Genomic DNA, 25390 nt, shown 5'->3' with positions numbered 1-25390 from the left:
TCTCTGAAATCGATTTTTTATATACATATATATATATATATATATATATAAAGTAAAAAAACGATTTCAGAGAGAAAGTTAGTTGTGGTTACGCTAGTTAGAAATATATATATAATAATAAAAAAAATTTAAACACCATGTTATGTCCTCTCTCTGTAGAGTTCAGGGAACCTCGTGTGATTGAGCTCTGGGAATCCGCCAGGAGAGCCAACCTCAGCAGTGATGAACTGGACTCTCTGAAGGTAGCTACTAAATATTCCTCTCTATTGACAGCTCCTTGGATAACTTTATTTTTGGACATTTGTTCTCCTCATCAAGTGTCCTTCAGATGAACACCCAAGTGTCCAACGCTAGCACTCTCCAAGGCGGTAGTACACACTTGTGATAACGTCTCTTTGTATCAAGTGGTCCTTGGGTACTGCCAGGGTTTCCATTTGGTGTCGTGTCCTGGGAGATTTAAATGTGCCAGACAAATGGGGGAAATTCCGGTCACATATAATCTGTGTTTATTGAGCTTATTGCAATAACATTATACCCAATGCTTAATGCTTATTGACAATCAAAACAGTCACAGTTACCATTTGTAATAATTAACCTTACCTCCACTCTGTCTGCACTGCAGCAGCTCTCTCTGCTCATGGAACAGCAGATCTCTTGGGGAAAAAGGTGTTTTGGTACAGGATGTCTCGAGTGTTTGGGTCCATGTAGCACAACTAACTAACTAACTAGCCACACCTTCAGCATGTCTATATCAATAGGCTATGAATGCTACGCAAAGTGGGCTACATGTTGTTGGCACAATTTGGAAATGCACAAACTGCTATTTTTATCTTTTAGATAACGCTAAGCTAGCTGTATTCCAACACACGTTAGTCCTCTCCAACTCTCAGCTTCCTGCAACCAGAACCATTTATTACCAGAGTTTAATCAGGTTAGAGTATGGACGTCATGCTGTGGCCACTGACACTCTAGAACTAGTTTTGAAACCATGTCCCCTCGCCAGACTGTATCCAATGATACATTTTTATATGTGGATTTGATTAACTCATTCAGCGCCAAAGACGAGTTAACTCGTTTTTGGCCGTCATGCGTTGAGTGCCAAAGACGAGTAAACTAGTTTTTTTATCCTTTTTTCTTTTATTCGATTTTTTTATTCATTACAGGCCACAATACCGGTCGCATCCTGCTAGGTGGCAGTATCGCCCACCCTTTGAAACCTTATTTCACACTGTGTGTCACATCTAATTTCGTCCGGGTGGAGAATTTAGACCAAGCCAAGTAAATCGCTTCATCTGGGCACGTCGAAGCGCGTTCAGCACACTTGAGGCATATCTTGTGCCACTTCATGTCAGGACCCGATCGACATCGATACTGGAAATTGTGATCAGACAATTGGAATATTCTTTTTGGGATACCTCCTAGTAAAGGTAAGGACTATATGACATCAAGCCTACTTTGATCCAACAATGATTTCACATCGATCGCAACAATCATAATATGTAACGTACTCCAAAACGTATGCCGTTGCTGACGATCAAAGCATAAAAAAATGCCCCCCCTCCCTTTCATGCATTCATGATGAAACATAATACCTATTATATACCTTTGATTTGGAAATAGTAGCGTGTCCAGGCGAGCAACGCGAACGCTTTTAGCAAAATTCGCATATCGCTCCATAACAGTTACCAGGAATTAGCCAGGATCACTCTGAAACTATACAATATTCACCATGGTATAACACACGAACGTACACATGAACAAATTTATTCTTTTTCACATGTTGAACGAGGGATAGTTAATGTCAAATGAGCCATAGTATTGTCTCCATAGCTATAATATAGAACAGGGGTCAGCAACCTTTTTGACATGGAGTGCCCGTTTGAAATATAGTTGTAACTAGTGTGCCTCAACAATATTCCATGCACCGTACATTTCTTTCTCATAATCAGGTATTTTTAATGATAATTTTTACATTATTACATCATTATTGTTATTGTTATTATTAACAATATTATTATGAAGGTTGTATCAACCCTAAATCTGAGTTGGGGGGGGAGGGGGGGAATGCAATGCAGATAAACAGCTGCATACAGTGCGACCATTTCACTCACATTTGCCCATTCATTTTTGGACACATCACACACCATCGGTGTGTGTACTGTACGTGTGCTGTCATAGCTCCACCTACAGGCCTAATGGAGAACACCAGGATGTGAATGGAGGGTGAATGTGAGGTATATCGTGTAAATAAGTTTTGATTGATCGCAAGACTACACGGTAAAAAAAAGAAATAATAATAAGTTACCAGAACTTAAAAATATTGAGTTCAATTACTGTGCATTAAGGCTTTCAGTTTTCAATCCATAATAAGTTAACAGAAAAATAAGTACACAACCACATTATTTCAACCTAATAAAACTATGTTTATTGTCATTGTTTTAAGAACACAAGTTGACTTGGTAATACTCACATTTTGAGTAAAAAAAATTGCTTTTAACATGTGCAATGTTCAATGAAATAGAAAAATAAATAATAAAATGTGTTGATTAATCCCACTGGTCACAATGGTGACCGACCGTAATAATGTTTTTGTTATAAGGCTCTGCAAATGTTACTGAATGATGTAGCAATGTATTTCCAGCTAAATTGAAATAATAAACAAATAAAGGGTCTCAATTAAATATGTGGTAGTAAAAAGAACCTGTGGGAGGATTTCAACAAGATAAATGCGACAACTGTGCAAAATATTTCACTATAATATTTAAAAAAAAAAATGTAATGCTGCCCCCTGTGCCTATGAAAATGCCCCCGCGTTTATAGATATAGCCCTGCAAACACTGCGACGCACAGTGAAAATCCCTATCTGTTACAGCGGGGGCCCATTGAGTACAAGGATGGATAGAACGGCCGGCCGTGAATGAGTTAATAGTGTATACAAATCTGAGACAAATCCTCTTGAGGTTGTTCTCTCCCTGATAAGCTTAATAAAAGGGTGTGGGTGTAGTGTGTGAGCCCACGGCACCCCATGAGCCTTGAGGGCCGACCTTAGTTGCAAGTAGAGGAAGAATGATACGCTGGGGAGGTCATACAATTCTCTTAGGTCCTGAAACGCTCAAAGGCTTGTTTTTATCATATATATCCCCCAGAGTATGAACTCCCCTCCTCTCCCATTGAGGAATATTAACAGGTTGGTGCCCAATAGGGCTGACCCCTATTAGTCGATTAGTCGACGAATCGGTCGAAAGGAGCCGTAGTCGACTGCCAACCTCTTAGTCGAATAAAAAAAAATTATAAATGTTTTATTTTTTATCATTCTTTCCAAAAGAAAAGAGGCCTAGAAGCGTGGCTAATGCTAATGGCATGCATACCAGAGGCTAACTGCCTAAGAAAACAGGCACAGAGGCACTGAAAGAGGATTTCACCCATCTGATGAACACACTAGACGAGACAAAAAAGATGTATCCATCAGTGGACCAATTGCATGCTTTTGCAGAGGACAAGAAGCCTTCAGTCGACTCCTTCAGACATTAAGCACCCCCACAGCCCAAATGGAATGATAAAAAAATATATATATATTATATATATATTTTTTTTTTGACTGATAGTCGACTATCGGCAAATTTCGTCCAATCATAGTCGACTATCCAAATCCTTAGTCGGGGACAGCTCTAGTGCCCAACAAGTAGATGTTGGATATGAGAATTTGGAGAGTCGAGGTGCCATGGGCATTTAACAGCACAAGACCTCTGTACGTTACGCCATGTTTGAATCACATGGCATATAATCAGTCCATATCGTAAGTGGCATTTTGATATAGGGATATTGGAGTATACTACATCCTGTCATCTTTGTGGTGAGACCGCTGCTGCCTCTAAGGAGTGCCATGACACAGCAATTTCAGGGTCAAACCAGCTTATCAGGGGTCTCAGCGAAAAGGATCAGAAGTAGGCCTACAACTTAAAATTGCGTTTGTTATTCCAAATACATTTAGATATCATAGTTTGTGTCTTACGCCAGTGGTCTATTGGAGGAGGCAGGGGGAGCATTGATCTAACTAAATGTATCCTGGGTAGTATGTTCATTTTGATTATGGATGCTCGGGCCTGTAAGGCTCGACCATCTATTCAGATCTTGGTGTATTTTATTATGTGTGAAGTTATATTTAGTTGTCTGATTTAGTGTGGAGAAGATCTCTATGCCTAAGTATTTAAAGTGTTCAACTATGGGGATGTCAGCCGGTAGTTGCACCGCTTTGGCCAACTCATTAACACTTTGAATGCCCATCACGAGAATTCTCGGGTTATCAGCCTGCGGGTTGAATGCCCATCACGAGAATTCTCAGATTTTTTTTAATTGGCGATCTGAATTCATATTTCATCAACCTAGTCTACCGTTGGTAATCCTGCCCCGCCAGGCGCTCAGATGTGAAAAAAGCGCCCCCTATCGTCTCCCAGATGGTAATGCACCATTTTGGATTGGACTCGATGAAAATGGATGAGAAAAAAAATATCCGAAATCTACATTTTACTTCTCACGCATAACCGGAGCCGATCAGCTTCATTCTGGACCCTCAGCACAGTGTGTAATATGTGTTTTACAGTATACGCGTGGGATCAATAAAAGGATAGATTTTTGGAATGGCGATCAGGAATTGGAATAATCCATTTGGATACCATCTGATCTCAGGTAAGGAATCTATTTTACCAGTCTTAGGATAATCAGACCCGTTTTCACGGAGATATAAGCTTTTCCCCTATAATGTGATATGGCTGTTTGACTGTAAGAGCGATCAGGAACTGAGAGAATCGATTTTCAGCGCGCGGCACCAGCGTGCACACGTACACATATACTATTGATAATCTAGCGTTTATTTGAAAACGATTCATAAATAGGCCGAAAAATGACAACGTTCTAGAATATTACAGTACAGGGCGATTATCATGGAATCTTTGTTTTTTCCGTGAAAACGAGGGCTTTTCAAAATGCTATAAAACGGAAATGAACTGATAAAAAAACAATCCGCTTCGACAATGTTGACTGGAAATGAGTCATTGATAATGCGACGGGCAGATTAGACACATAGCATTAATATCGCCTAATCTATGTTTTAAATTATGGCTAACATTGAAGTGGATGGTGGGCATTCAAGCACTAAATGTGCGCCCCCTGCTGGGCACTGAAAGTGTTAAGAGGTAACCAAGCCGATTTGGGCCAATTAATTTTGAAGCCTGATAGTTTACTGAAATTCATCAATTATCCTTAGTAAATTTGTGGCCGATTGGGGTCTTTCATAAAAATGTGTAAGTCGTCCGCATGCAGAGCAATTTTGTGTGGTGTATCATTGATTGTTATAGGGGCGATTTCTTCTGTTTGTCTTATAAATTGGGCTAATGGTTTGAGGGAAAGCATGAATAGTCCGGGGATCAGAGGACAACACTGTCTAGCAGACCTAGAAACCGGGAAGAGCGTGGAGCATATTTTGCCTGTCATTATCATTGCTGACGGAACCATGGCCGGAGTTATATTGTCCTTACTGTTGTCAATTACATGTAATAATCTTCTGAGGTTATCTGCGGCTAAGCATCCCAGAATAAATCCGGTTTGATCAATGTACCAGCACCGTCATATACTTCTGCAGACGTCAGGCCAGTACTTTGGCAAAAATGTTAAGGTCGGCCCGAGAAGACCCAGGGGCCTATAGCTGCCACAGTCATTGGGGTCCTTGTCTTTTTTGAGTAGTAAAGAAATTAAAGCCATATTTACATCTCTCGAGAATCCCCCCCTGTTCAATGGAGTGTTCAATAATTTCAAGCAACAATGGGCCCAGCTGGTCCCAGAATGCTAAGTATAATTCAGGTGGAATTCCATCCCAGCCTGGTGCCTTACCCCTCTGCATCTCAACAATTGTCTAGTAAGAGTGATTGGTCTCCCCAATTCCCCGGCCTCCTCCAATTTTGTATTTTAAGCCTGCTAAACGTTTCAAATTTGGAATGATCAAAGTTGACATCTGAGCTATACAGTTGTGTCTAAAAGTGTCATTGATATTTTTTGAGTCAGTAGTAACTACTCCTTGTTGTGTCCTGATTGAAGGGATATCCGAAAATGTATCATTTGCACGAATTTTCATTGCCAGTAAATGGCTGGGTCTAGAACCATGAAAGTAATAATTTTGTCTCGTCCTATGTATTAAAAACTCAGTGTTGTCTAAGTATGGAGTTTATTTATTATCATCCGTTGTGTGTTAATTGTAGTTAGTCTGCAGTGAAGCGTATAGGTCCGCGTATAGTGTTTCCAATTTTTCTAGTTTTTTTTAACAAGATTTATGCAAGTTGGAAGCGAAAAGTGTGACATGACTTCTAACAAAGCCCTTTACTGCATTCCACAGGACTCTAGGGCAGGGGTCAGCAACCTTTTTGACACGGAGTGCCTGTTTGAAATATAGTTGTAACTAGTGTGCCTCAACAATATTCCATGCATCGTAAATATTTTTTCTCATAATCAGGTATTTTTAATGATAATTTTTACATTATTACATCATTATCGTTATTGTTATTATTAACAATATTATTATGATGGTTGTATCAACCCTAAATCTGAGTTGGGGGGGGGGGATGCAATGCAGACAAACAGCTGTATACAGTGCGACCATTTCACTCACATTTGCCCATTCATTTTTGGACACATCACACACCATCGGTGTGTGTACTGTACGTGGGCTGTCATAGCTCCACCTACAGGCCTAATGGAGAACACCAGGGCCCTATTCCCCGTACCTGGTTCAACTAAGTCGATCAAGAGTCACATTATCCAGATTCAGTTAACCCGATGTTTGAAGCCGGGATTTTCCTGTTCCTCGAAGGTGGATTCAGTCTCGTTAACTCAAACCAGACTTGAGACCCAGGATAAGTGCGCGCGGCCACTCCAGTTGAAAAGCCAGCACATATCGATAGCAGAGATCCTGATTCTCTAGCGGCATTGATTGATTAATTGATTTAAAACTTTATTAACATATTGCAGTACGGCTCAATCGCCTCGCCGACAAGTTAAATGCGTTATCTATAGGCTAATTTTAAGTCCCTCATTACCTCAATCAATCAGATTATATTTCTTTAAACTTGCCTGCTGGATTGAATAATCAAATGAGATCTTGCTAGCGAAAATAATTAGTTAAACTGTTATACAGAATAACGATACGGCTCTCTTACCCATTGATTGATGTATGGTCGATCTTTTACTTATCTCCACTGTGGTGTAACGGGTTCTTCTTTTGACTTTCACGCAGACGACCGGGGTTCGAAACCTAGTCTTTTCCTTCATTTTGCAATGTAGGAATAATTCAATTTGGTGCACGTTGAGAGCTATATAAAGAATGACATCCTCAATGCATGTAGATTTATAATATTTTAACTTAAAACTAGGCTACCTTTGCGTATAATCATTAATATTATATTCCAAAAAATTATATTTGAAACACGGGGTTTCGAACACCGGTCGCCGGGTTGCCAGGATTGAGCACTACCGCTGCGCCACTGTGCCAGATGGGATAAATTCATTGTTTATACATTGAACGAGAGACCCGTGTTTAGAATATTCTTTATTTTGAATGAAGTTTTATCTCTTTATTCTCATTCATTAATGTGACGTCAACGGCTCATTAAATTTCTCAAATCCGTCAAACAGCGGGATTCACATTTGCAATGCTGCGCGTTGTTAAAATAACCACATAATGTGTACATCGCACCGAGCGAGCGCCACGGTATATAACGTGCATTATTTAGGACAAAGTGAATTTAGTATCAGCATTTTGGGTCTATTTTACATTTCAAAAGCCCCCTCTGGAAGAATGGAGCACAAAAATGTAATTCAGAATGGTATAATGCAGATCCTAGACTGTGGGAATAATTTCAGGAAACGCGCTGTCACTTCTTTGCGGGGGCGTGGCGATGGTTCATCCGGCTAACTTGAACTTAAACCCTGCTCTCGACCAGGCTCAAACTTTTTGATCTGTTGTCATGGTGATTTAGACAATCCAGCTTCGGGGAACGGGAAAGTCCGGCTTAAGTCAGACTTGACCGAAAGTTATCCGGCTAACTCAGTTATCCAGGTACGGGGAACGGGGCCCAGGAGAACACCAGGATGTGAATGGAGGGTGAATGCGAGGTATATCGTGTAAATAAGTTTTGATTGATCGCAAGACTACACTGTAAAAAATATATAATAATAAGTTACCAGAACTTAAAAATATTGAGTTCAGTTACTGTGCATTAAGGTTTTCAGTTTTCAATCCATAATAATCCAGAAAAATAAGTACACAACCACATTATTTCAACCTAATAAAACTACGTTTATTGTCATTGTTTTAAGAACACAAGTTGACTTGGTAATACTCACATTTTGAGTAAAAAATATGGCTTTTAACATGTGGAATGTTCAATGAAATAGAAAAATAAATAATAAAATTAGTTGATTAATCCCACTGGTCACAATGGTGACCGTAATAATGTTTTTGTTATAAGGCTCTGCAAATGTTACTGAATGATGTAGCAATGTATTTCCAGCTAAATTGAAATAATAAACAAATAGAGGGTCTCAATTAAATATGTGGTAGTAAAAAGAACCTGTGGGAGGATTTCAACAAGATAAATGCGACGACAGTGCAAAATATTTCACTATAATATTTCAAAAAAAAAAAAAAACCTATGCCGGCGTGCCTAAGGTTGCCTACCCCTGCTCTAGGGTCTTCCACCATGCCAATGTTAATCCTCAAAAATTCTGTTAGTTTTTCTCTAAATTCTGTACAGAAGTCTTTTGGGTTTTTTTTAATAAGGATGAGTTAAAACGCCATCTGGGAGCTTTTGTGGATAGTTTGCCAAACGATGCTGTAAAAGAAATCCCTTTGTGATCCGAGAGAGCTAAGGGAACCAGTGAGACATCGAAATTATCAAACAAATTAGGAGATGAGAATAATTAGTCAATTCTAGAGAAAGTTTTGTGTCTGGCTGACAGGCAAGACTAGTCCTTTAAAGTAGGTTTGATTATGCGCCATAAGTCAGTGAGCCCAGTGTCATGGGCTCACATCCTAAGGGCATTAGAGGATTGTTTTTGGTCATATGTTTCTGAGGAGCCGGATCTATCCATCGTGGAGGCTCTGCACACATTGAAATCACCACCCACTATGAAAGCTTATTCTATTCATGAAGTTCTAATATAATTTTGGTGATTGTTTTGTAAAACTCTGCATCAAATGTATTAGGGGCGTATAACGCGATTAGTGCTATTTTCCTGTGAGTATTCAACCTTTGCCATTGTTATCCTCCCTTCCGTATCCGCCCAAACATTTAACACCTTGATATCCAGATTACGTCTTGTCACTATAGCGATCCCCTTTGTCTTGTTGGCAGAGGATGGTAGTGTGTGGTGGCTGCTTGTGTTAAGGTCGCTCCCCACCTCTTACCATGAGGCCCCTTTTGATGCATTTAAAATCCCCTCAAGTATTCCATCCTATTTCTTATCCCGCTCCCTTCACCCTCTCTTTCCCGGACAAAGGATTGTGGCCCATAAATCAATTTACTTTGAAAGAATCTGGGCGTGGGATCAGATGTATTACAGGAAAAAGGGAAGAGTTTATTATTTTCCTGTGATGTCTCGTCTCGTCCTTATCTCTTAGATGAGTATCTGTTCTCTCTGCGTGCAGTTGTGCGTGTAATTGTAGCCAAACTGAACTCTTCATGGTGCATTCTTGTGTGTCTATGTATATGTGTCTGTGTGTGTGTGTGTGTGTCCATCTGTTGCCATCCATCCGTCCGTGTAGGATGAGCTGCGTCACTTTGAGACCAAGGTGGAGAAGCACAGCCACTACCAGGAGCAGCTGGAGCTGTCCCACCAGAAGCTCCGTCACGTGGAGGCGCTGGGGGACCGGGAGCACATCCAGAGGAACCAGGACAAGTACAACACACTGTCGGAGAAGACCCGCGAGATGGGTTACAAGGTAGGGAGGGAGGGAGGAAAAGGTTGGGCACTAAGTCTTCTAGTTTATAATTTTCATAGGATCATATTGTGACCTGGTTTTTGTGATATTGTGGTACACAGTTCTGTTGTTTATTTTCACAAAATGACACCTGGAAGATGGTTTATACTTTATATGTATCTTTTTTTACATCTTGATTACAGATGAAGAAACACATGCAGGACCTGACCAACAAGATCTCTCGCCAGGGACTCAAACACAACGAACTCTGAGATTCTGCTCAATGTCTTCAATCATCTCAATGAAGGGTTCAATTAACTGCTATGATTCCCTCCCTGTACACACACGCCTCTTTCGTTCCTCTAGACTACTGTAAATTAAGCAGTTTTCCATGTTTATTTTTATTGTGATTTTTATATGTGGCAGTGATGAATTATTGATTATTGTATGAATAAGCCTCTACTCAAGGAATAGATTGTTTGTATATACATGATGTATATAGGTACTTTTTATAAATCGGCTGCACAAGAAAATCAATTCAGCATAAAGATGCCTACGAACATCATTAAAATGCAGAACATAGATTTTCTTTTTTTCTTATGTGGAATGTTTAGACTTCCCATTATACACTGGTTCAGTCGAGTCCATTTCGGCATACACCTTACATAGTATTCATTATTTGCATGGGCTGAGGACAGACTGGTGTGGAGCAATTGACCTATCTCAAACCCGAGGGAAGCAACGGTTGTGATTGGAGGATGAAGAAAAGAGGGTGGGGCTTGAGATAGGTAAATCGTCTGGCCACTATTGAAGTGTAGCATGCCATTATTCCAAGAAAGAAACAATACTACCACTCCGCAACTGCAGTTCTGGGATGTGCTGGGTCTCGTTCTTAGTCAAAATCTTTTGTTTATGAATAATGCAACGCTAAACTTCTAAGGAGCAATCGGCCGATTCCTTCACAACTGCTCGTCGTTAGCTACGCATCGTGAGATAACTCAATTATCCCTCAGGCAGCTTGATGTAATCTCCAACGCAGTAGCAAGATCATTTTAATGATCAGAAGAACAATTGTATGTGAAGTTTGTACACACCATTTATTTATACATTACGCATTAAAGAATAGAATCAATTAGGTTTGATGTACGCAATGTGCATAAGTAGAACAAGCTCTCGCCTCTATGCCAAGCTCAGGTTGACTGTATATTATGGTAAAAAGTCCTTAACCCCAAGACATCTGATTTACACATCAAAAGATTTTCTGAACTAATCTTTTTTTGCATGTGTACTGTACAGTATATCCAGCTGAGAATGAAATGCCACAAAGCAGCATATCTCATTTAATAGAGCCATAGGCAAATATACGTGTCAGTACTACTAATTGGAAATAGCAACACTACACCGATATCTCTCATTTCATCCGCCCCAGAGTATTTGTCAAAACTGAAAACAGCTGGGAGGATGGCACTCTGCTGGTTCCAGTCATCCCCCCTAACTGTCCATTTGATGTTGTGAATTCAGAAATCAAGACTTGGCATTTAGCAGTCTCTTTGTCATAGCCATTTCCAATTTGTAATACTGACAGTAAATGGTGTCCTGAGGCTCTAATAAATTAGATGTACCGGTATATTGTTTTGCTGCATTTATTTTGACAGGTCAATTTAAGAGACATTGAAAACAGTGAACATTGAAAACAACAGCAACCTTTTATTATTCAACAAGGTAACTTCCAAAAACATACAAAGGTCAATAAAAATGCATCTTAAAAAATATAGTTCCTATATAGACTAGCATAAATAAAAGCAGTCACTATATACAAGTTGTTCTGGATAGGAAATCAGTACTACTTGCCACTGAGGGCTTAAAGCAATATGGACATCTTGTAAAACATTTCAACTTCATAATGTCCTATTGCCACTCAATTTCACCAGTAGCTTTTGTCGTCGCTGTGTTTGTTTCACTTTCATGTCTGTCATAAAGAAATTCTTCGAAGCCCAAAACAGTCTTTCGCAAATATAATGTAAATCGAAGTAAAAGCTCTTGAACCACACTTAAAAATAATAATAATAATCCTTTCATGTAATACATAAATGTGAATTGAGAGGGGGGTGGGGGACCACCACAGAAGCTATTGATGAAAGTGAGAGGCAGTATATGGACATATCAGGGGTTAAGGAACATAGTCAATGTTCTACAAAACCTCCATCGCTTTAAAGATAAAAAAATATAATTTCCTTGAATTGCCAGGTGTTCCGTTGGCTCGATCTCATGTCTTCTCTCCTGGTCTCTCTTTCAAACACACTGGTGAAGACAGACTACAAAAAAAAATCATATTGGCCAATTTATCCTGATGATGCCAAGCGGGGGGTGCAGGAAGCCTGGTGGGACTACTTCCCTGCTCTTCCTGTGCTCACACACACGCACGCACACATACTTTGATGCATATGTTACTGTCTGATTACTCAATCATGCTCTAAACGTTATTCCCCTGAATAAAATGTGTGATTTCTACCTTCCGAAGTTCCGAGTAGTTTATTTTAACCGATTACTTCAGCTTCGATGTGGAATGGTAACCTTGCAAACTTGACCTCCCTTCTCAGCTAACTGCAACGTGTCCCATTTTAGCAAGGAGGATTCCAGTCTCTCGTCGAACTGTTAGTACTCTGCTCCAGGTCAGGATGGTACACTTGGTGGGTAAATTATATGAAGTAATGGTAGGTGGGTTACACTTCACTCAATGGGAGGAGTAACAAAGACTAGCACTAGCAATAATGAATATATACACCTGCGCCCTAGTGTTGTAGGCGAGATAAGCCAAGACCAGAGCTCATTGAGTTTGAGTCGAGACGAAGACTTTGGCGCTGAGACAAGTTGAGACGGAAACAGGAACAATATGAGTCCAATTCAATCAATATAGGTATATAGGGGTCCTTGTCAGTAACACGTTTGACAGACCCTTCGATTAAATATATGTATTGCTGTCCAATCGGGTCAGTTCGGTGTCCCCCTCCTCCTGTTCTCCAATTGGGTCAGTCTGTCCTCCCTGCCCTGGGCGTGCTCTGCCCCCACTCTCTGCGCTGTTTCCATGGCAGTGATGTCAATGTGGGCGTAGCGCGTGGAGCCCCCTTCTGGTAAGGAGAGAACCAATGAAAGAATAGAGGAAAAGATTTGAGAATGGACAGGTGCGCCTCCACGTATAGCAATAGACAAAAAAATGATCCATGGAAATGACGGTACTCTTCCTAAAACCTTCACCCGAGTTTTGCCTTTTTTCTTTTTATTTATGGCCACAAAATAAAAAAAATTTAAAGGTCTTTTTTTTAAGTGGATTCTTTGTGACAAGGGAAATTGTGCCTAAAGCAAGTATTTTTTCATCTTTACTAGACAAAACATTACCTTGCTATTCCTCTCACACAGACACAAATATGGCAGCATTAATTCTTAGTAAATGCAGTGGCATATTAATCCTTGGTATATAATGGGCTTAAATCAATTACTTTCTTTAACTAACCATATCGACCCAGAAAACTGTCTACAATTGGATTACTGAAATACAGCATTAGGGTAATATTACATTTTAATCTAACTGATCTTTTTAATCGGGAGAGGCTTGAGAAAAGGATAAAGCAGCATTCTAATTAAGATTATTCTTAATTCAATTTAAGTTCGATTTTTCTTCTTATAAGCTTAAACCATTTCAAATGACATTGATAGTGATGTTATGCCATAATGAATCAAAACAAGCTATAAAAAGTGGCAGTAACATTATGGATAGTTCCTATCTTGTTCCATCCATTAAGCACACTGACCCTCAGACCCGAGCATTATAATCACAAGACATATTGCACTTTCCTTATAATTAGATAGTCTAGATGGAGCAGCATTCAGAGAAAGACAAGACAGCGTAGCCAAAACAAACAGCCATCAAAGTGAGCTTAGCAGCGGGACACACATTAACCTCCTCTGTTGTTTTCACTTTAAACCAATATCCCACATGACTTTAAAAACCTATACTATTGCTGCTGTTGGATGAAAAGCTCATATCTCATAAAGGAAAACTCCAACATTTTGGGAAATTAGCTTATTTAACAACGTTAACACGAACCTAAACTAACGTTACAACTAACGTAAAGTTAGTTTAGGTTCGTGTTAACGTTAGATAATGTACAAAATAAACGTTTTCCGGTGCTTTAGACGTCGCTCTTTTATTTTGAAAACCCCCAGAAAGGAAGTCATTATATTTGCTTTAGTGACCGTCCGGTTCTGTGTTAGCTCCGGTTAGCTACGTGCAGTAGTTAGTATTATATTATCAATACCAGCCATTGGATTACTGTTTTCTAAATTGGGGAGTCTTTTAATCGTCAAGGTAAGAGGATTTTAAGTCATGGTATCCATAAACTTCAATCGGTTCGGATCCTTTGAATGAATGAGAATGTCCACAAACACGGCTTCACGTAGAAATCACTGACTGCGCGCAGAGACGAGTGCTTAGGCAAAAAATAGTTCAGAGTATATTTGCTTAGAAAACGTAATTGTCTAATTCAATAATTTTTTATTTCTCCACGTGGTAAATACACAGGTCACAACATGTTTACATGAACGTTTTGGAGTTGTATTTGGAGTGTATTTAGTGACTGTAGGACACTGTAAGGGAACGTCAGGCTATTTAACCCCCCCACTTCCAGTGATGAAGCTAAGCTACGCTAACGGAGCGACTGTTCCCAAAGCTAAATGCACGCACAGAGACAAAAAAGGTATGTATCTTCTTGTCTAACTCCAGGGAAGATGTTAAATAAGCTAATTTCCCAAAATGTTGGAGTCTTCCTTTAAATTCAAAACACTGCATTTTTTAATAAAATTATTATAATATTTTTTACAAGCAGTGATATGGTTTGGCACCTTCAGTAAAAGGGTAAGGAAGAAAATGGCAACATCAAGCCGTTACAACAAAAGCCTAACGGAAGAGGGAGAAGCCTGAGGACAAAACCTGGATCCAAAATGGCCACAAAGGGCATGGTGTTCTTACTGGGTCTGCACAGCTGCAAACTGTTACCTCTAACAGCAGTGGGCAGGCTGGAAGCTGGAGCCATGCTGGGCCTCTGTATGTCCAGCTCCATGTAGAGGGGCTCCCTGCTAGCTTTAGCCACCATGGGGCTAATGGGGATGTTGACATAATTAACGGTGCCGTCACTGTAGAGTCCAGTGTCCAGGTGCCAACAGCTGGGAGCTTCGACGGGAAATGGGAACAACGACCCTAACAGGGAAATGAAAGATAACAATAGAGTCGATGTTGATCCATTATGGCCGCTTTGGCTGGAAAACAGATTATTAAGATGACATGATCACATACTGCTGTATTTGTCCAGCCTGAGATCTCTCTTGGGCATTTCAATTTGTTCAACAGCTGGCCTGGAATCTGTAGAGAGAGGGGTACAAATTAAATAAAAAAAGTGTTTGACGATTAGCCACACTGATCAAGAAAAGTCTGGGTAGAAAAACAGATACATTTTGAGAATGTATTTCTCACCTAAAATGTGAGAAAATACTTTGCGATTTAATCAGAAATAAAACCACTGTAAGAGCGCAAGACGACACAATCTGGATTGACTACACCTGTTGGTCTAACGAGCCACGTACAGGCGCACCTGCTGCTGTTCACCATGGCTCAAGGCACGCGCCACGGTAAATCTTTCACTGCTGAAATGGCTACGGTAATGCGTGAAATTGTTAGAGAAGAAATCACTTCAGCCTTGGATATTAAATTGGCTTCAGTTAACAAGTCTGGATAAGCTAAAGACCCAGATGGGCTCCTGTATTGACAGAATGAATGACCACGACCAGGCCAGTGTGGAAGCTGATGTGAGAATCTCTGAGCTGGAGCGTCGCCAGAATGCGATAATGGAAGAAAATAAACGTCTGCGACAGAAGACGGAACAGCTCGAGAATCACAGCCGAAAGTTTAATATAAGAATTTTCGGGCTCTCTGCTGGTATTGAAGCTGGCAACCCCACTGCCTATACCACCAAGCTCCTGTATGAGATGTTTGGAGATGACTTTATTGGACCCGCTCCAGTCGTGTGTGTGGCGCACCGCACGGGCCCCGTGAAGAATGCTCCTCGTTGCATGATTGCGAGGCTATACAGTCTTGAGGTCAAAAGAAAGATTGTTCGACAAGCAGCAGAATCCCCATCAACCTGGACCCTCTGCAATTTGCATATCGCCCCAACAGGTCCACGGAGGACGCCATAGCCCATGTGCTGCACACAGCAGCATCACACCTGGACAAGAGGCAGGGGAACTATGTGAGAATGCTGTTCATCGACTACAGCTCAGCATTCAATACCATAGTCCCCTCCAAACTCATAGCCAAGCTCAGGGACCTGGGCTTGAACTATGACCTCTGCCAGTGGGTCTTGGACTTCCTTTTTTTTCTTTCAATTATTATCTTTTATTTGCTTTTAACATTTCATTTACATACAGTTGTAAAATGCAAGTTATAAATATGTAAATTACATTTCCTAACTAAACAATTACTAACCCTTCCCCGACCCTTACTAGTACAAAAAAAAAGTAGAAGTCTTGGACTTCCTGACGGGCAGACCCCAGGTGGTAAGAGCCGGCAACTGCACCTCCTCATCCATCACGCTCAACATAGGGGCCCCCCAGGGCTGTGTTCTGAGCCCCCTCCTCTACTCCCTGTACACACATGACTGCGTAGCACAGCGGAACAACAACACCATCATCAAATTTGCTGATGACACAGTAGTGGTGGGCCTGATCTCTGCCAACGACGAAAGGGCCTACCTGGAAGAGGTAGAGAACCTGTCACAGTGGTGTCAGGAGAACTGCCTCTCCCTGAACGTCAGCAAAACAAAAGAGATGATTGTGGACTTCAGGAGGTCGGGGGTCAAGGACTACAGCCCCCTCAGCATCGACGGGGCACCGGTTGAGAGAGTGAACAGTTTCAAGTACCTCGGAGCCCACATATCCGAGGACTTGACATGGACCACACACATTGACAGTGTTGTGAAGAAGGCACGACAACGCCTCTACTTCCTCAGGCGCCTAAGGAAGTTCCAAGTCAGTCAGAAGATCCTTAGGAACTTCTACTCATGTACAATAGAGAGCATCCTGACCGGCAACATCACCTCCTGGTTTGGGAATAGCACTGCACAAGACCGTAGCAGACTACAAAGAGTGACACGTTCAGCCGAACGCACAATTGGAGGGGGGCTTCCCACCCTCCAGAACATTTACAACAAGCGGTGCAAGGGGAAGGCTAAGAGAATTATTAAGGACTCGAGCCACCCGAACAACTGCCTCTTTGAACTGCTGCGGTCAGGCAAGCGATACCGGAGTCTTAAGGCGAGTACAGAAAGACTCAGAAGAAGCTTCTATCCCCAGGCCATCAGGCTGCTAAACGAACAATAATCACTATGCAACAACCATCAAATGCACACAGCACACACACGCACACACTCACTCAAACAAACAACACACTGCAACACCCACTCTCCACACTTTAGATCACACAAACACACTTACACTTTATATTTATTGATAAAGGATTTGCACTACAACTCGTACACCTACTGTGAATTGTACCTAAATTGCACCTCGTCCCATTTCTCCATTTCTGCCTTGCACTATATAGTATTGTATATTAGTACACTGCACAGTATTGTATATTGTATGGTAACTACGTCTATTCTGCATCGAACATTGTACATATGTCTAAACTGAACACTGACCTCATTTTTTTTACTTCTAATTTTACTATGTTATTTTATTTCATACTTATCTTGTCTTGCACAGTCTCTGGAGCGCAACAGTAAGAAGCATTTTGTATAAAAGTATTCTGTACTTCTGTATGACAACTATTAAAGAAACTTGAAACTTGAACTTGAACTCCAATTGCACAGAGACCCGACCAGCACACAGCCACCCACTGGGACATGAGGAGATGAGCTTCCTTTTGCAGCTATGTCACAACCCTGTGTTAGATATACAGGGTGGGGAGGATCTACGTGGGAGGGGCACCAATCACCTTTGTTTTTTCTTGTTTTTTTTGTTTTGTTTTTGAAGTTTTTGTACTGTTTTTAAAAATTCTTACAGATTTTTTTTGTTAAGATGGGGTGGGTTATATGGGCCTTTTTTTCCCTTATGTGCATACTTTGGGCATCTCGTCAACAAAGACCAAATTTGGGTTATCTATTAGTACAGATTCATATACTTTTGAATTATTTTATTTCATATTATAAATGTCGTCTTTAGCAATTTTTTCATGGAACGTTAAAGGTCTTAACAATTCCATTAAAAGGGCTAGCTGTCTTGATACTATATCAAGAAATCGAGTTGAAATATGCATGTTTCAAGAAACGCACTTGCTTGAAAGAGATATGCACAAATTAGAAAATCAGCGTTATAAAGTGGCTTCTTCTGCTTCAGCTTTGAATAAAACCAAAGGGGTTGCTATAATCATTGATAAAAAATGCAAAATTACCATCATAGGCAAAGGCAGTGATCAAGAAGGAAGAATAGCTTTTCTAAAATGTATTCATAATGGTAAAAAAATTGCGTTTATTAATGTCTATGCACCCAACTGTTATGAACCAGACTTTTTTCAATCATTGAATAAAATCCTAATGGAACTAGCTGATTTCCAGTTGATTATTGGGTCGGATATGAATTCTGTTTTGGATCATACCTGGGATAAATCAAAAGCAGTTAATCATAATGCTCGCTCGACAAACGCTTTAAAGCACTTGCTATCTGACTTTAATCTTATTGATATTTGGCGGGTTCATAATCCAGGCAACAGGGAGTATACTTTTTTCTCTAATAGACATCTATCATTTTCCCGTATTGATTTAGTTTTAATATCAGCATCCTTATTTTCAGACGTAAAAAAATTTGAAATCCGACCTATGAGTTTATCAGATCACCATGCCTATTTCTGTCAATTTCAATTCAGCCAGGCTAAGAAAAAGGCCACAAGATGGCGCTTTAACTGCTCTTTATTGGATAATCCAGCATTCTGTGAGCAATTTCAGTCTGAGCTAGCCCAATTTTTAATGTTTAATAATAACTCCGTGGATGATTTCAGGATACTTTGGGACGCTACTAAAGGCTTTGTCAGAAATAATGCTATTACTTTCTCTTCAAGTCTTAATAAATCTCAGCTAAAACGAATATCGGAATTAGAAACCATGCTGTCTACCTTGGACCTATCTCAACAGAGGCGTTACTCTCAACAGACTGCCGCCACACTAGCCAATGTTAAGAGTGAACTAAACGATCTTATCAGGAAAAGAGCCGAATCCTCCATCCATAAAGGTAGAGTAAACCAATACTTTCATGGTAGTCGACCGAGTCAAATATTGGCCAACAAACTACGCAATAGTGATCTTGTAGGAAATATTACTACTGTTACATCAGAAAATGGTGAGCTGCTTACAGATCCAAAATTAATCAATACAAGATTTGCAAAATTGTATAATGATTTATATACTACAGAAGGCGAGCGTCCCTCTGAAGAGATTGAATCCTTTTTAAGTGGCCTTAACCTCTCTGTTTTGTCACCAGTTGAATCAAGTTTAATGGGTGCTCCTATATCATTGCAAGAACTCAAAACATCTCTGGAAAATATGAATAAAGGCAAGTCTCCAGGGTGGGATGGCATTCCCCCTGAATTTTATATGCGGTTCTGGGACGTCTTAGGCCCGCTACTACTTGAGATGATTAATATATCCATATCTAAAGGCTCCTTAGGGAGAGACGTGAATATGTCCCTAATCTCTCTTTTATTAAAAAAAGGTAAAGATCCAAACCAGTGTTCTAATTGGCGCCCTATTTCTTTAATTAATACAGATGCCAAACTATTTTCTAAAGTATTATCTTGCCGTCTTGAAAAGTTTTTACCTAAACTGATTCACCCAGATCAAAGTGGTTTTGTTAAAAAAAGGCTTTCGTCTGATAATTTGCGACGTCTCCTTCACATTGTCAACTCCGCCTCTCAAGCTAAAGTGTCGTCAGCTGTTCTCTCTGTTGACGCAGAGAAGGCCTTTGACCGTCTGGAGTGGACCTATCTTTGGGCTGTACTGAAACATATGGGACTAGGTCAAAATTTTATAAATATGGTAAAAATAATATTTTCTAATCCATCAGCCAGTGTCATAACCGGAGATATTAGTTCTCCTCCTTTCAAAATCACTCGTGGAAGCAGGCAAGGGGATCCGATCTCTGCAAGCTTGTTTATTTTATCCCTTGAACCTTTAGCCCAAGCTATACGGCAATCAGAAAACATTAAGCCAATCTCTGTAAATTCTACTGATCATCATATTTCGCTTTATGCGGATGACATCTTGTTATATATGGAGAATGTATCTCAGTCTCTCTCAAGCCTCCTGAAAATCTTTGAAAAATTCAGTTCAATTTCAAGTTATAAAATAAACTGGACCAAATCAGCACTAATGTACCTAAGAACCACTCCTAACTCTGTGCTTGACCATGAGATCCCGGTTGTAACACAATTTAAATATCTTGGTATTGATATATTTCCTTCAATTGAAAAAATTGTGTCCGTAAACTACAATAGAACCATTAGGTCAATCATAAATGATCTCAATCGATGGTGTAATATACCTGTCTCCCTTTCCGGAAGAGTCTCTATTATCAAAATGAACATATTACCTCGAGTAAACTTCTGTAGTTCCATGATCCCTATTGCCCCACCTGTTGCTCATTGGGAAAATTTACATAGAGCAGTCTCAAAATTTATATGGCGAGGCAAGCGAGCTCGGGTTAAACTTACTACCTTACAAAATGAGCGGCAATCTGGTGGTTTAACTGTGCCAAATTTTAAGTTATATTTTCAAGCGTTATCATTTCGTCCTCTGTTGAGTTGGTTTAATTTAAATTCTGAGGCCCCCTGGCTTAATATTGAAAAACATATTGTGGCGCCGATTCGTTTACAAGACATTGTCTTTACAGATATTTCACTAAAGCAATGTAGATTACGTTATGGTCCGATAATAGCGCATGCCATATCTTTATGGCGCAAATATGAAAAGTTACTTAATTGGGATACTAAGTGGCATGAACAGACTCCCTTATTTCATAACCAGTTTTTGCTTAGCGGAGGCCGCAGTTTTGTAGCTCAATCATGGTCCAACTGTGGCATTCATGTACTTGGCGATGTTATGGAGGACAATGGTCTAAGAACATTCTCAGATCTGAAAGAGTCATATAACTTACCTGGCACCTCCTTTTTTTTATATTTACAGCTCCGCTCGGCTATGCGAGCCTATGGAGTTCCATGGACCAAACCAACTACTCACCCGTTAATTACTTTCTCTAAAAAAACTGCAGGTCTCTCCAAAGGACAAGTCTATATAATTTATAAAGATCCATCACAAAGATGTACTTCGTTAATACCTGTTATCCAATCGTGGAGCACAGAATTGGGATTAGAACACCATCACTCTATCAATTGGACCAGAGTTTGGGGAAATGTTACTATGGCATCACGAAACCCAAATCATCAGCAGATTCATTTCAATTTTGTCCATAAAACATATTTAACCCCCCAGAAAGCTTATAGAATGAGACGTGCTATGTCACCAAACTGTACACTTTGTTCTCTAAATACTACTGGTACTTTTACACATATGATGTGGGAATGCCCCACAGTTAAAAGTTTCTGGGAACAGATAACTAATTATCTATCTAAAGTATTACAAAAACATATTCCCTGTTGTCCCAAATTACTTCTCCTTAATGATGATGATTCTTTAGCTTTAAGTATTGTTCAGAGACGATTTTGGCTGGCAGGAAGTACTGCTGCAAAAAAAATGTTGGCGCTGCGATGGCAAGCTCCACACTCTCTGCCCTTTAATCACTGGAAACAGTTATTAGCTGATGTTGTAACAATGGAGCTTTCTACAGCTAGATTAAATGGGGCAAGATATCAAACAATAGATAGCTGGAACCATATTCTCTATCAAGTTAGGACCTTCAATATATAGCTAGCAGGACATAACTAATTATATCTGTATAATTCCTTTTAGTTATTTTTTTTTTTTTCGGTCTTTGTTGACATTTTTGTTCAATTAATTTTCTTCTCAGGCCTATGACGGGGTGGGTTGGGGGGGGGGTTACTATTACTATTATTATTTTATTTATTTTTTGTCAACGGTGGTTGGTGCAGGGGTTAGGGGGTAGGAGTTTTTTATTTTAAATGAGGCAAGGGGCAAGCCAATGCAAGTAATTGGCAAAAAATTGGAAGAAAAGGCAGGATATATAATGCACATACATATAATGCACATACAATGCACATAAAAACATACATGTGCATTATATATCCTGCCTTTTCTTCCAAAAAATGAAATAAAAATATATTTAAAAAAAAATAAAAATAAAACCACTGTCTTACCAGAGATGGATGCTTGTCTACTGAGGCTCAGTGTGCCAGGTGGAGGTGGGGGGATGGAGGGGGGTAGAGGAGGCTCTGATCTCTCTGGAGCCTCCAACCCTCCACCACCACCATCACTACCAGCACCACCGTCTCTCTCCTCCCTCGGTCTGGGGAGAGGGTCTGAGGAAGAAAACAATCCTGTGAATCCATTAGACTTCAGCGACTGTAATACTGTTCATGATTAAACTGTAATATACAAGAGGGAGAGCTACAATATATCCTACTTATTGGCACCGGTGTGCCGCGGGATTGTACAAATGAGGCCGTAAGCCAAGCACAATGGTGCCAATTACCCTCCATATAGCATGACCTCAGGGTTATTGCTTTTATATAACATTTTCATAATCGTCTCATACTTTAATCAAAGAGGGGTTTTCGTAATTTTATTTTGACCTTCAGCAATAGATTAGCTAGCCAACAGAAAATATGGAGCGGTTACAATTAGTCCTATATTTGTCATCTAGAGTGAATTAAATGTAAACAAGGTGGGAGTCGTAAAGGTAGTGACAGGCATCCTTGTTTCCAAGGGCTCAGGAAAGTATTCCTTTAGGAGCATGACGAACTCTTTTAAATGGCATTCATGATCTGTGAGAATAAGTGTGTCCACCTGCTTAAAATATCAAGTGCTATTAACATGGTAGCAATGTAGAACTCACGTCAATATAAATCAATTATGCTATGCACATGTATTGTACATGCAGATATACGCACCTGTGCGCACACGCACACACACATACAAAGACGCACACACACACCTGATTTATCTGCTGTGGATGACAGCCCTGATTGTGAAGAGTTGGTAACCTACAGAAGAAAAAATAAGGGTTATTTGTTATTAGTGTCTCTCTCTCCATCTCTCTCTTGCACACACACATATACTCTGAGACACACACACACACAGTTTTGCTTTGGGATAGTTATTATGTCACTGCTCTATTGTCCAGTGTCTTGAAAGTGATGACACGTCAACATTAGTTCTCTTGTCAACATGCAGACAAAAACAAGGGTGATTTCTTTTTTCTCTCTCGTCTTTTTAATCATTACAAAGCCTACTTCATATTCTCTCTCTCTCACTCTGGCATTGCTGGTCTCTCTCTCTGACGTTGCTGGTCTGAAAACGGTCGAAAGTGTAGTTATTTGAAGTTTGGATATTTTTTTCACGACTGAGGTAGGTAAATTACATTTTTAGAGACTAAAGTACCGAAAAAAGGTACCGCTGGGTACCGGTATCGATTCACAGGTACCGCTACCAGTACCGTATCGGTTCAAATGTGAAAGGTACCCATCCCTACTCTCTGATGTTGCTGGTTTGAGTGTGGTGTCTCTCTCTTTCTCTCTCTCTCTGGTGTTGCTGGTTTGAGTGTGCTAGCTCTCTCTCTCTCTCTCTGACATGGACAGTGAGGGGGAAACAAGGAAAGGAAATTTGTGAGGGGAGAAGTGGAGTCTCTTAAATGAGAATTGGTTAAACAGTAGGATCAATTGACAAGCATCTCAAGCCACAGGTTGGGATCGATTTAATTCAGCAAAAATCTGAGGATAAAATCAGATCACTGTGATCCAGTCTAAGAACTGTAAGTCTGTTTTAAGTTCAGAGTAACAGTGTTTTTTTTGGTGATGTACTGTATCAAATGCACACTACCAAGTAATTTGGATTGACTTTACAACTGCAAAAAAATACATTGGCTGTCCAAAGAAAATGTCAAAACAAGACATGGTTGTTCATACAATGGGTTTGGTTAGAAATAGAATGTTGATCCTCTCGCTCATCAAAGGTTTTTGTTCTGAATTCCAAAAGGAATCGAGTCCAACCCTGACTTCTGCTAGCATTCGAATTGGGTAGCATGGTCTTACCTGTGTCAATCCTCTGAAGCTAGCTGAGCGCCACTGCTCTGGGGTAATGTAGTTTTCTAAACCGTGACTGCACTGGATGGGAGGAGACAATGTCTATTTAAAATATCTACATTACTGTGGGCGAGACATTGTATGAATGGAAGGTCAACACCACCTAAATTAAGAATTCCAATATGTTATTTACATGGCCTAGGAGAGGCCTCTCTCTCATAAAGCCAGAAACCAGAGAAGTTAGTCTCAAACTTAAGTATAAGAGAGTGATTTTCTGGACGGACAGAATGTTTTCTTTTTTTAAACCCAAATGTGCTTTATTCTATAGTAGTGGTCTCAGTTCTGAAACAGGACATCTACCCATATACTCAGAACTGTCTATGGAGCAGCTCCAGACTTTATTTTTTTATGACATCACAAATTTTAGCTTTAGCACTCTTTTCTGGAGTTGTTCATGTTTACTTTTTTTTTCAATCCACTTTTTCTCACATTTTTCTATATTTTCTCCCATCCCAATTTTTCGTATCATCCAATTCAACCCTCCCCTGTCACGAACGCTGTTTCTTGCCTCCCACAAGCCGGCTGCAATGTGGACTAAGTCATACATAGCACAAGTCCCCTCCGGTACTTGAGGTAACAGCAGTCGCATCTTTTCACCTGCGCAGCTCGATCTCTCAGTGGCGAGGAGTAACGCGTGGGAGGCTCACGCTGCCCCCGACACTTCCTGATTCTACTGCGCAGGCGCACCAACCGACCTGTAGGAGTCGCTGTCCACAACGCCCGATCCCCACCCATCAGTTTCCCACCCCCTAATACGGCCAATGTGTATTAGTATGGACGGCCAGCTAAACTGAAAGCAATGTGGAGCGCTGGGCTCGAACAGGCAAGCCCAGCGTCTCCGTCATTCGTGGCGAGCGCCTTGCCCACTACGCCACGTAGCCGCCCGAGTTGTTCATGTTTACTAATGTTTTTTGGAGCATCTTAGACAAATAACATGTATGATTTTGAAAACAGGGCGTAGTTCCCCTTTAAGATGGGAGGAAAATAGGAAAAAAGTGTAACAGAGCAAACAAAAGCAGTCATTAATCATTGTGTACCGCATGGCT

General features: G+C 40.3%; 2 protein-coding genes across 6 annotated transcripts in view; one reads left to right on the top strand and one right to left on the bottom strand.

The window, feature by feature from the left end:
* lrpap1 (low density lipoprotein receptor-related protein associated protein 1) overlaps positions 1-12483 on the top strand; it is a 118243-nt gene extending 105760 nt beyond the window's left edge. Inside the window, exons 6-8 of the mRNA XM_084318651.1 lie at positions 160-242; positions 9812-9988; positions 10171-12483. Coding sequence (XP_084174777.1) covers positions 160-242; positions 9812-9988; positions 10171-10239 — 329 coding nt within the window. The 3' untranslated portion in view covers positions 10240-12483. The remainder of the gene's footprint in view (positions 1-159; positions 243-9811; positions 9989-10170) is intronic.
* dok7b (docking protein 7b) overlaps positions 11655-25390 on the bottom strand; it is an 86662-nt gene continuing 72926 nt past the window's right edge. For 2 of the 5 annotated variants that reach the window (XM_084318646.1, XM_084318649.1), the window contains 6 exons: positions 24294-24365; positions 23198-23246; positions 22401-22562; positions 15318-15383; positions 14994-15221; positions 11655-13095 (listed from right to left, as the gene is read on the bottom strand). In XM_084318646.1, the coding sequence (XP_084174772.1) occupies positions 12959-13095; positions 14994-15221; positions 15318-15383; positions 22401-22562; positions 23198-23246; positions 24294-24365 (714 nt within the window). In that variant the 3' untranslated portion in view covers positions 11655-12958. The remainder of the gene's footprint in view (positions 13096-14993; positions 15222-15317; positions 15384-22400; positions 22563-23197; positions 23247-24293; positions 24366-25390) is intronic. The other 3 variants (XM_084318647.1, XM_084318648.1, XM_084318650.1) reach the window with 3 other exon arrangements.

Source organism: Notolepis coatsorum, assembly GCF_963971535.1.
Source record: "Notolepis coatsorum genome assembly, chromosome: 7".
In the NCBI taxonomy this organism is placed as follows: domain Eukaryota; kingdom Metazoa; phylum Chordata; class Actinopteri; order Aulopiformes; family Paralepididae; genus Notolepis; species Notolepis coatsorum.
Note: the sequence above shows the minus strand (reverse complement) of the source record. Positions and strands in the feature narration are given on the sequence as shown.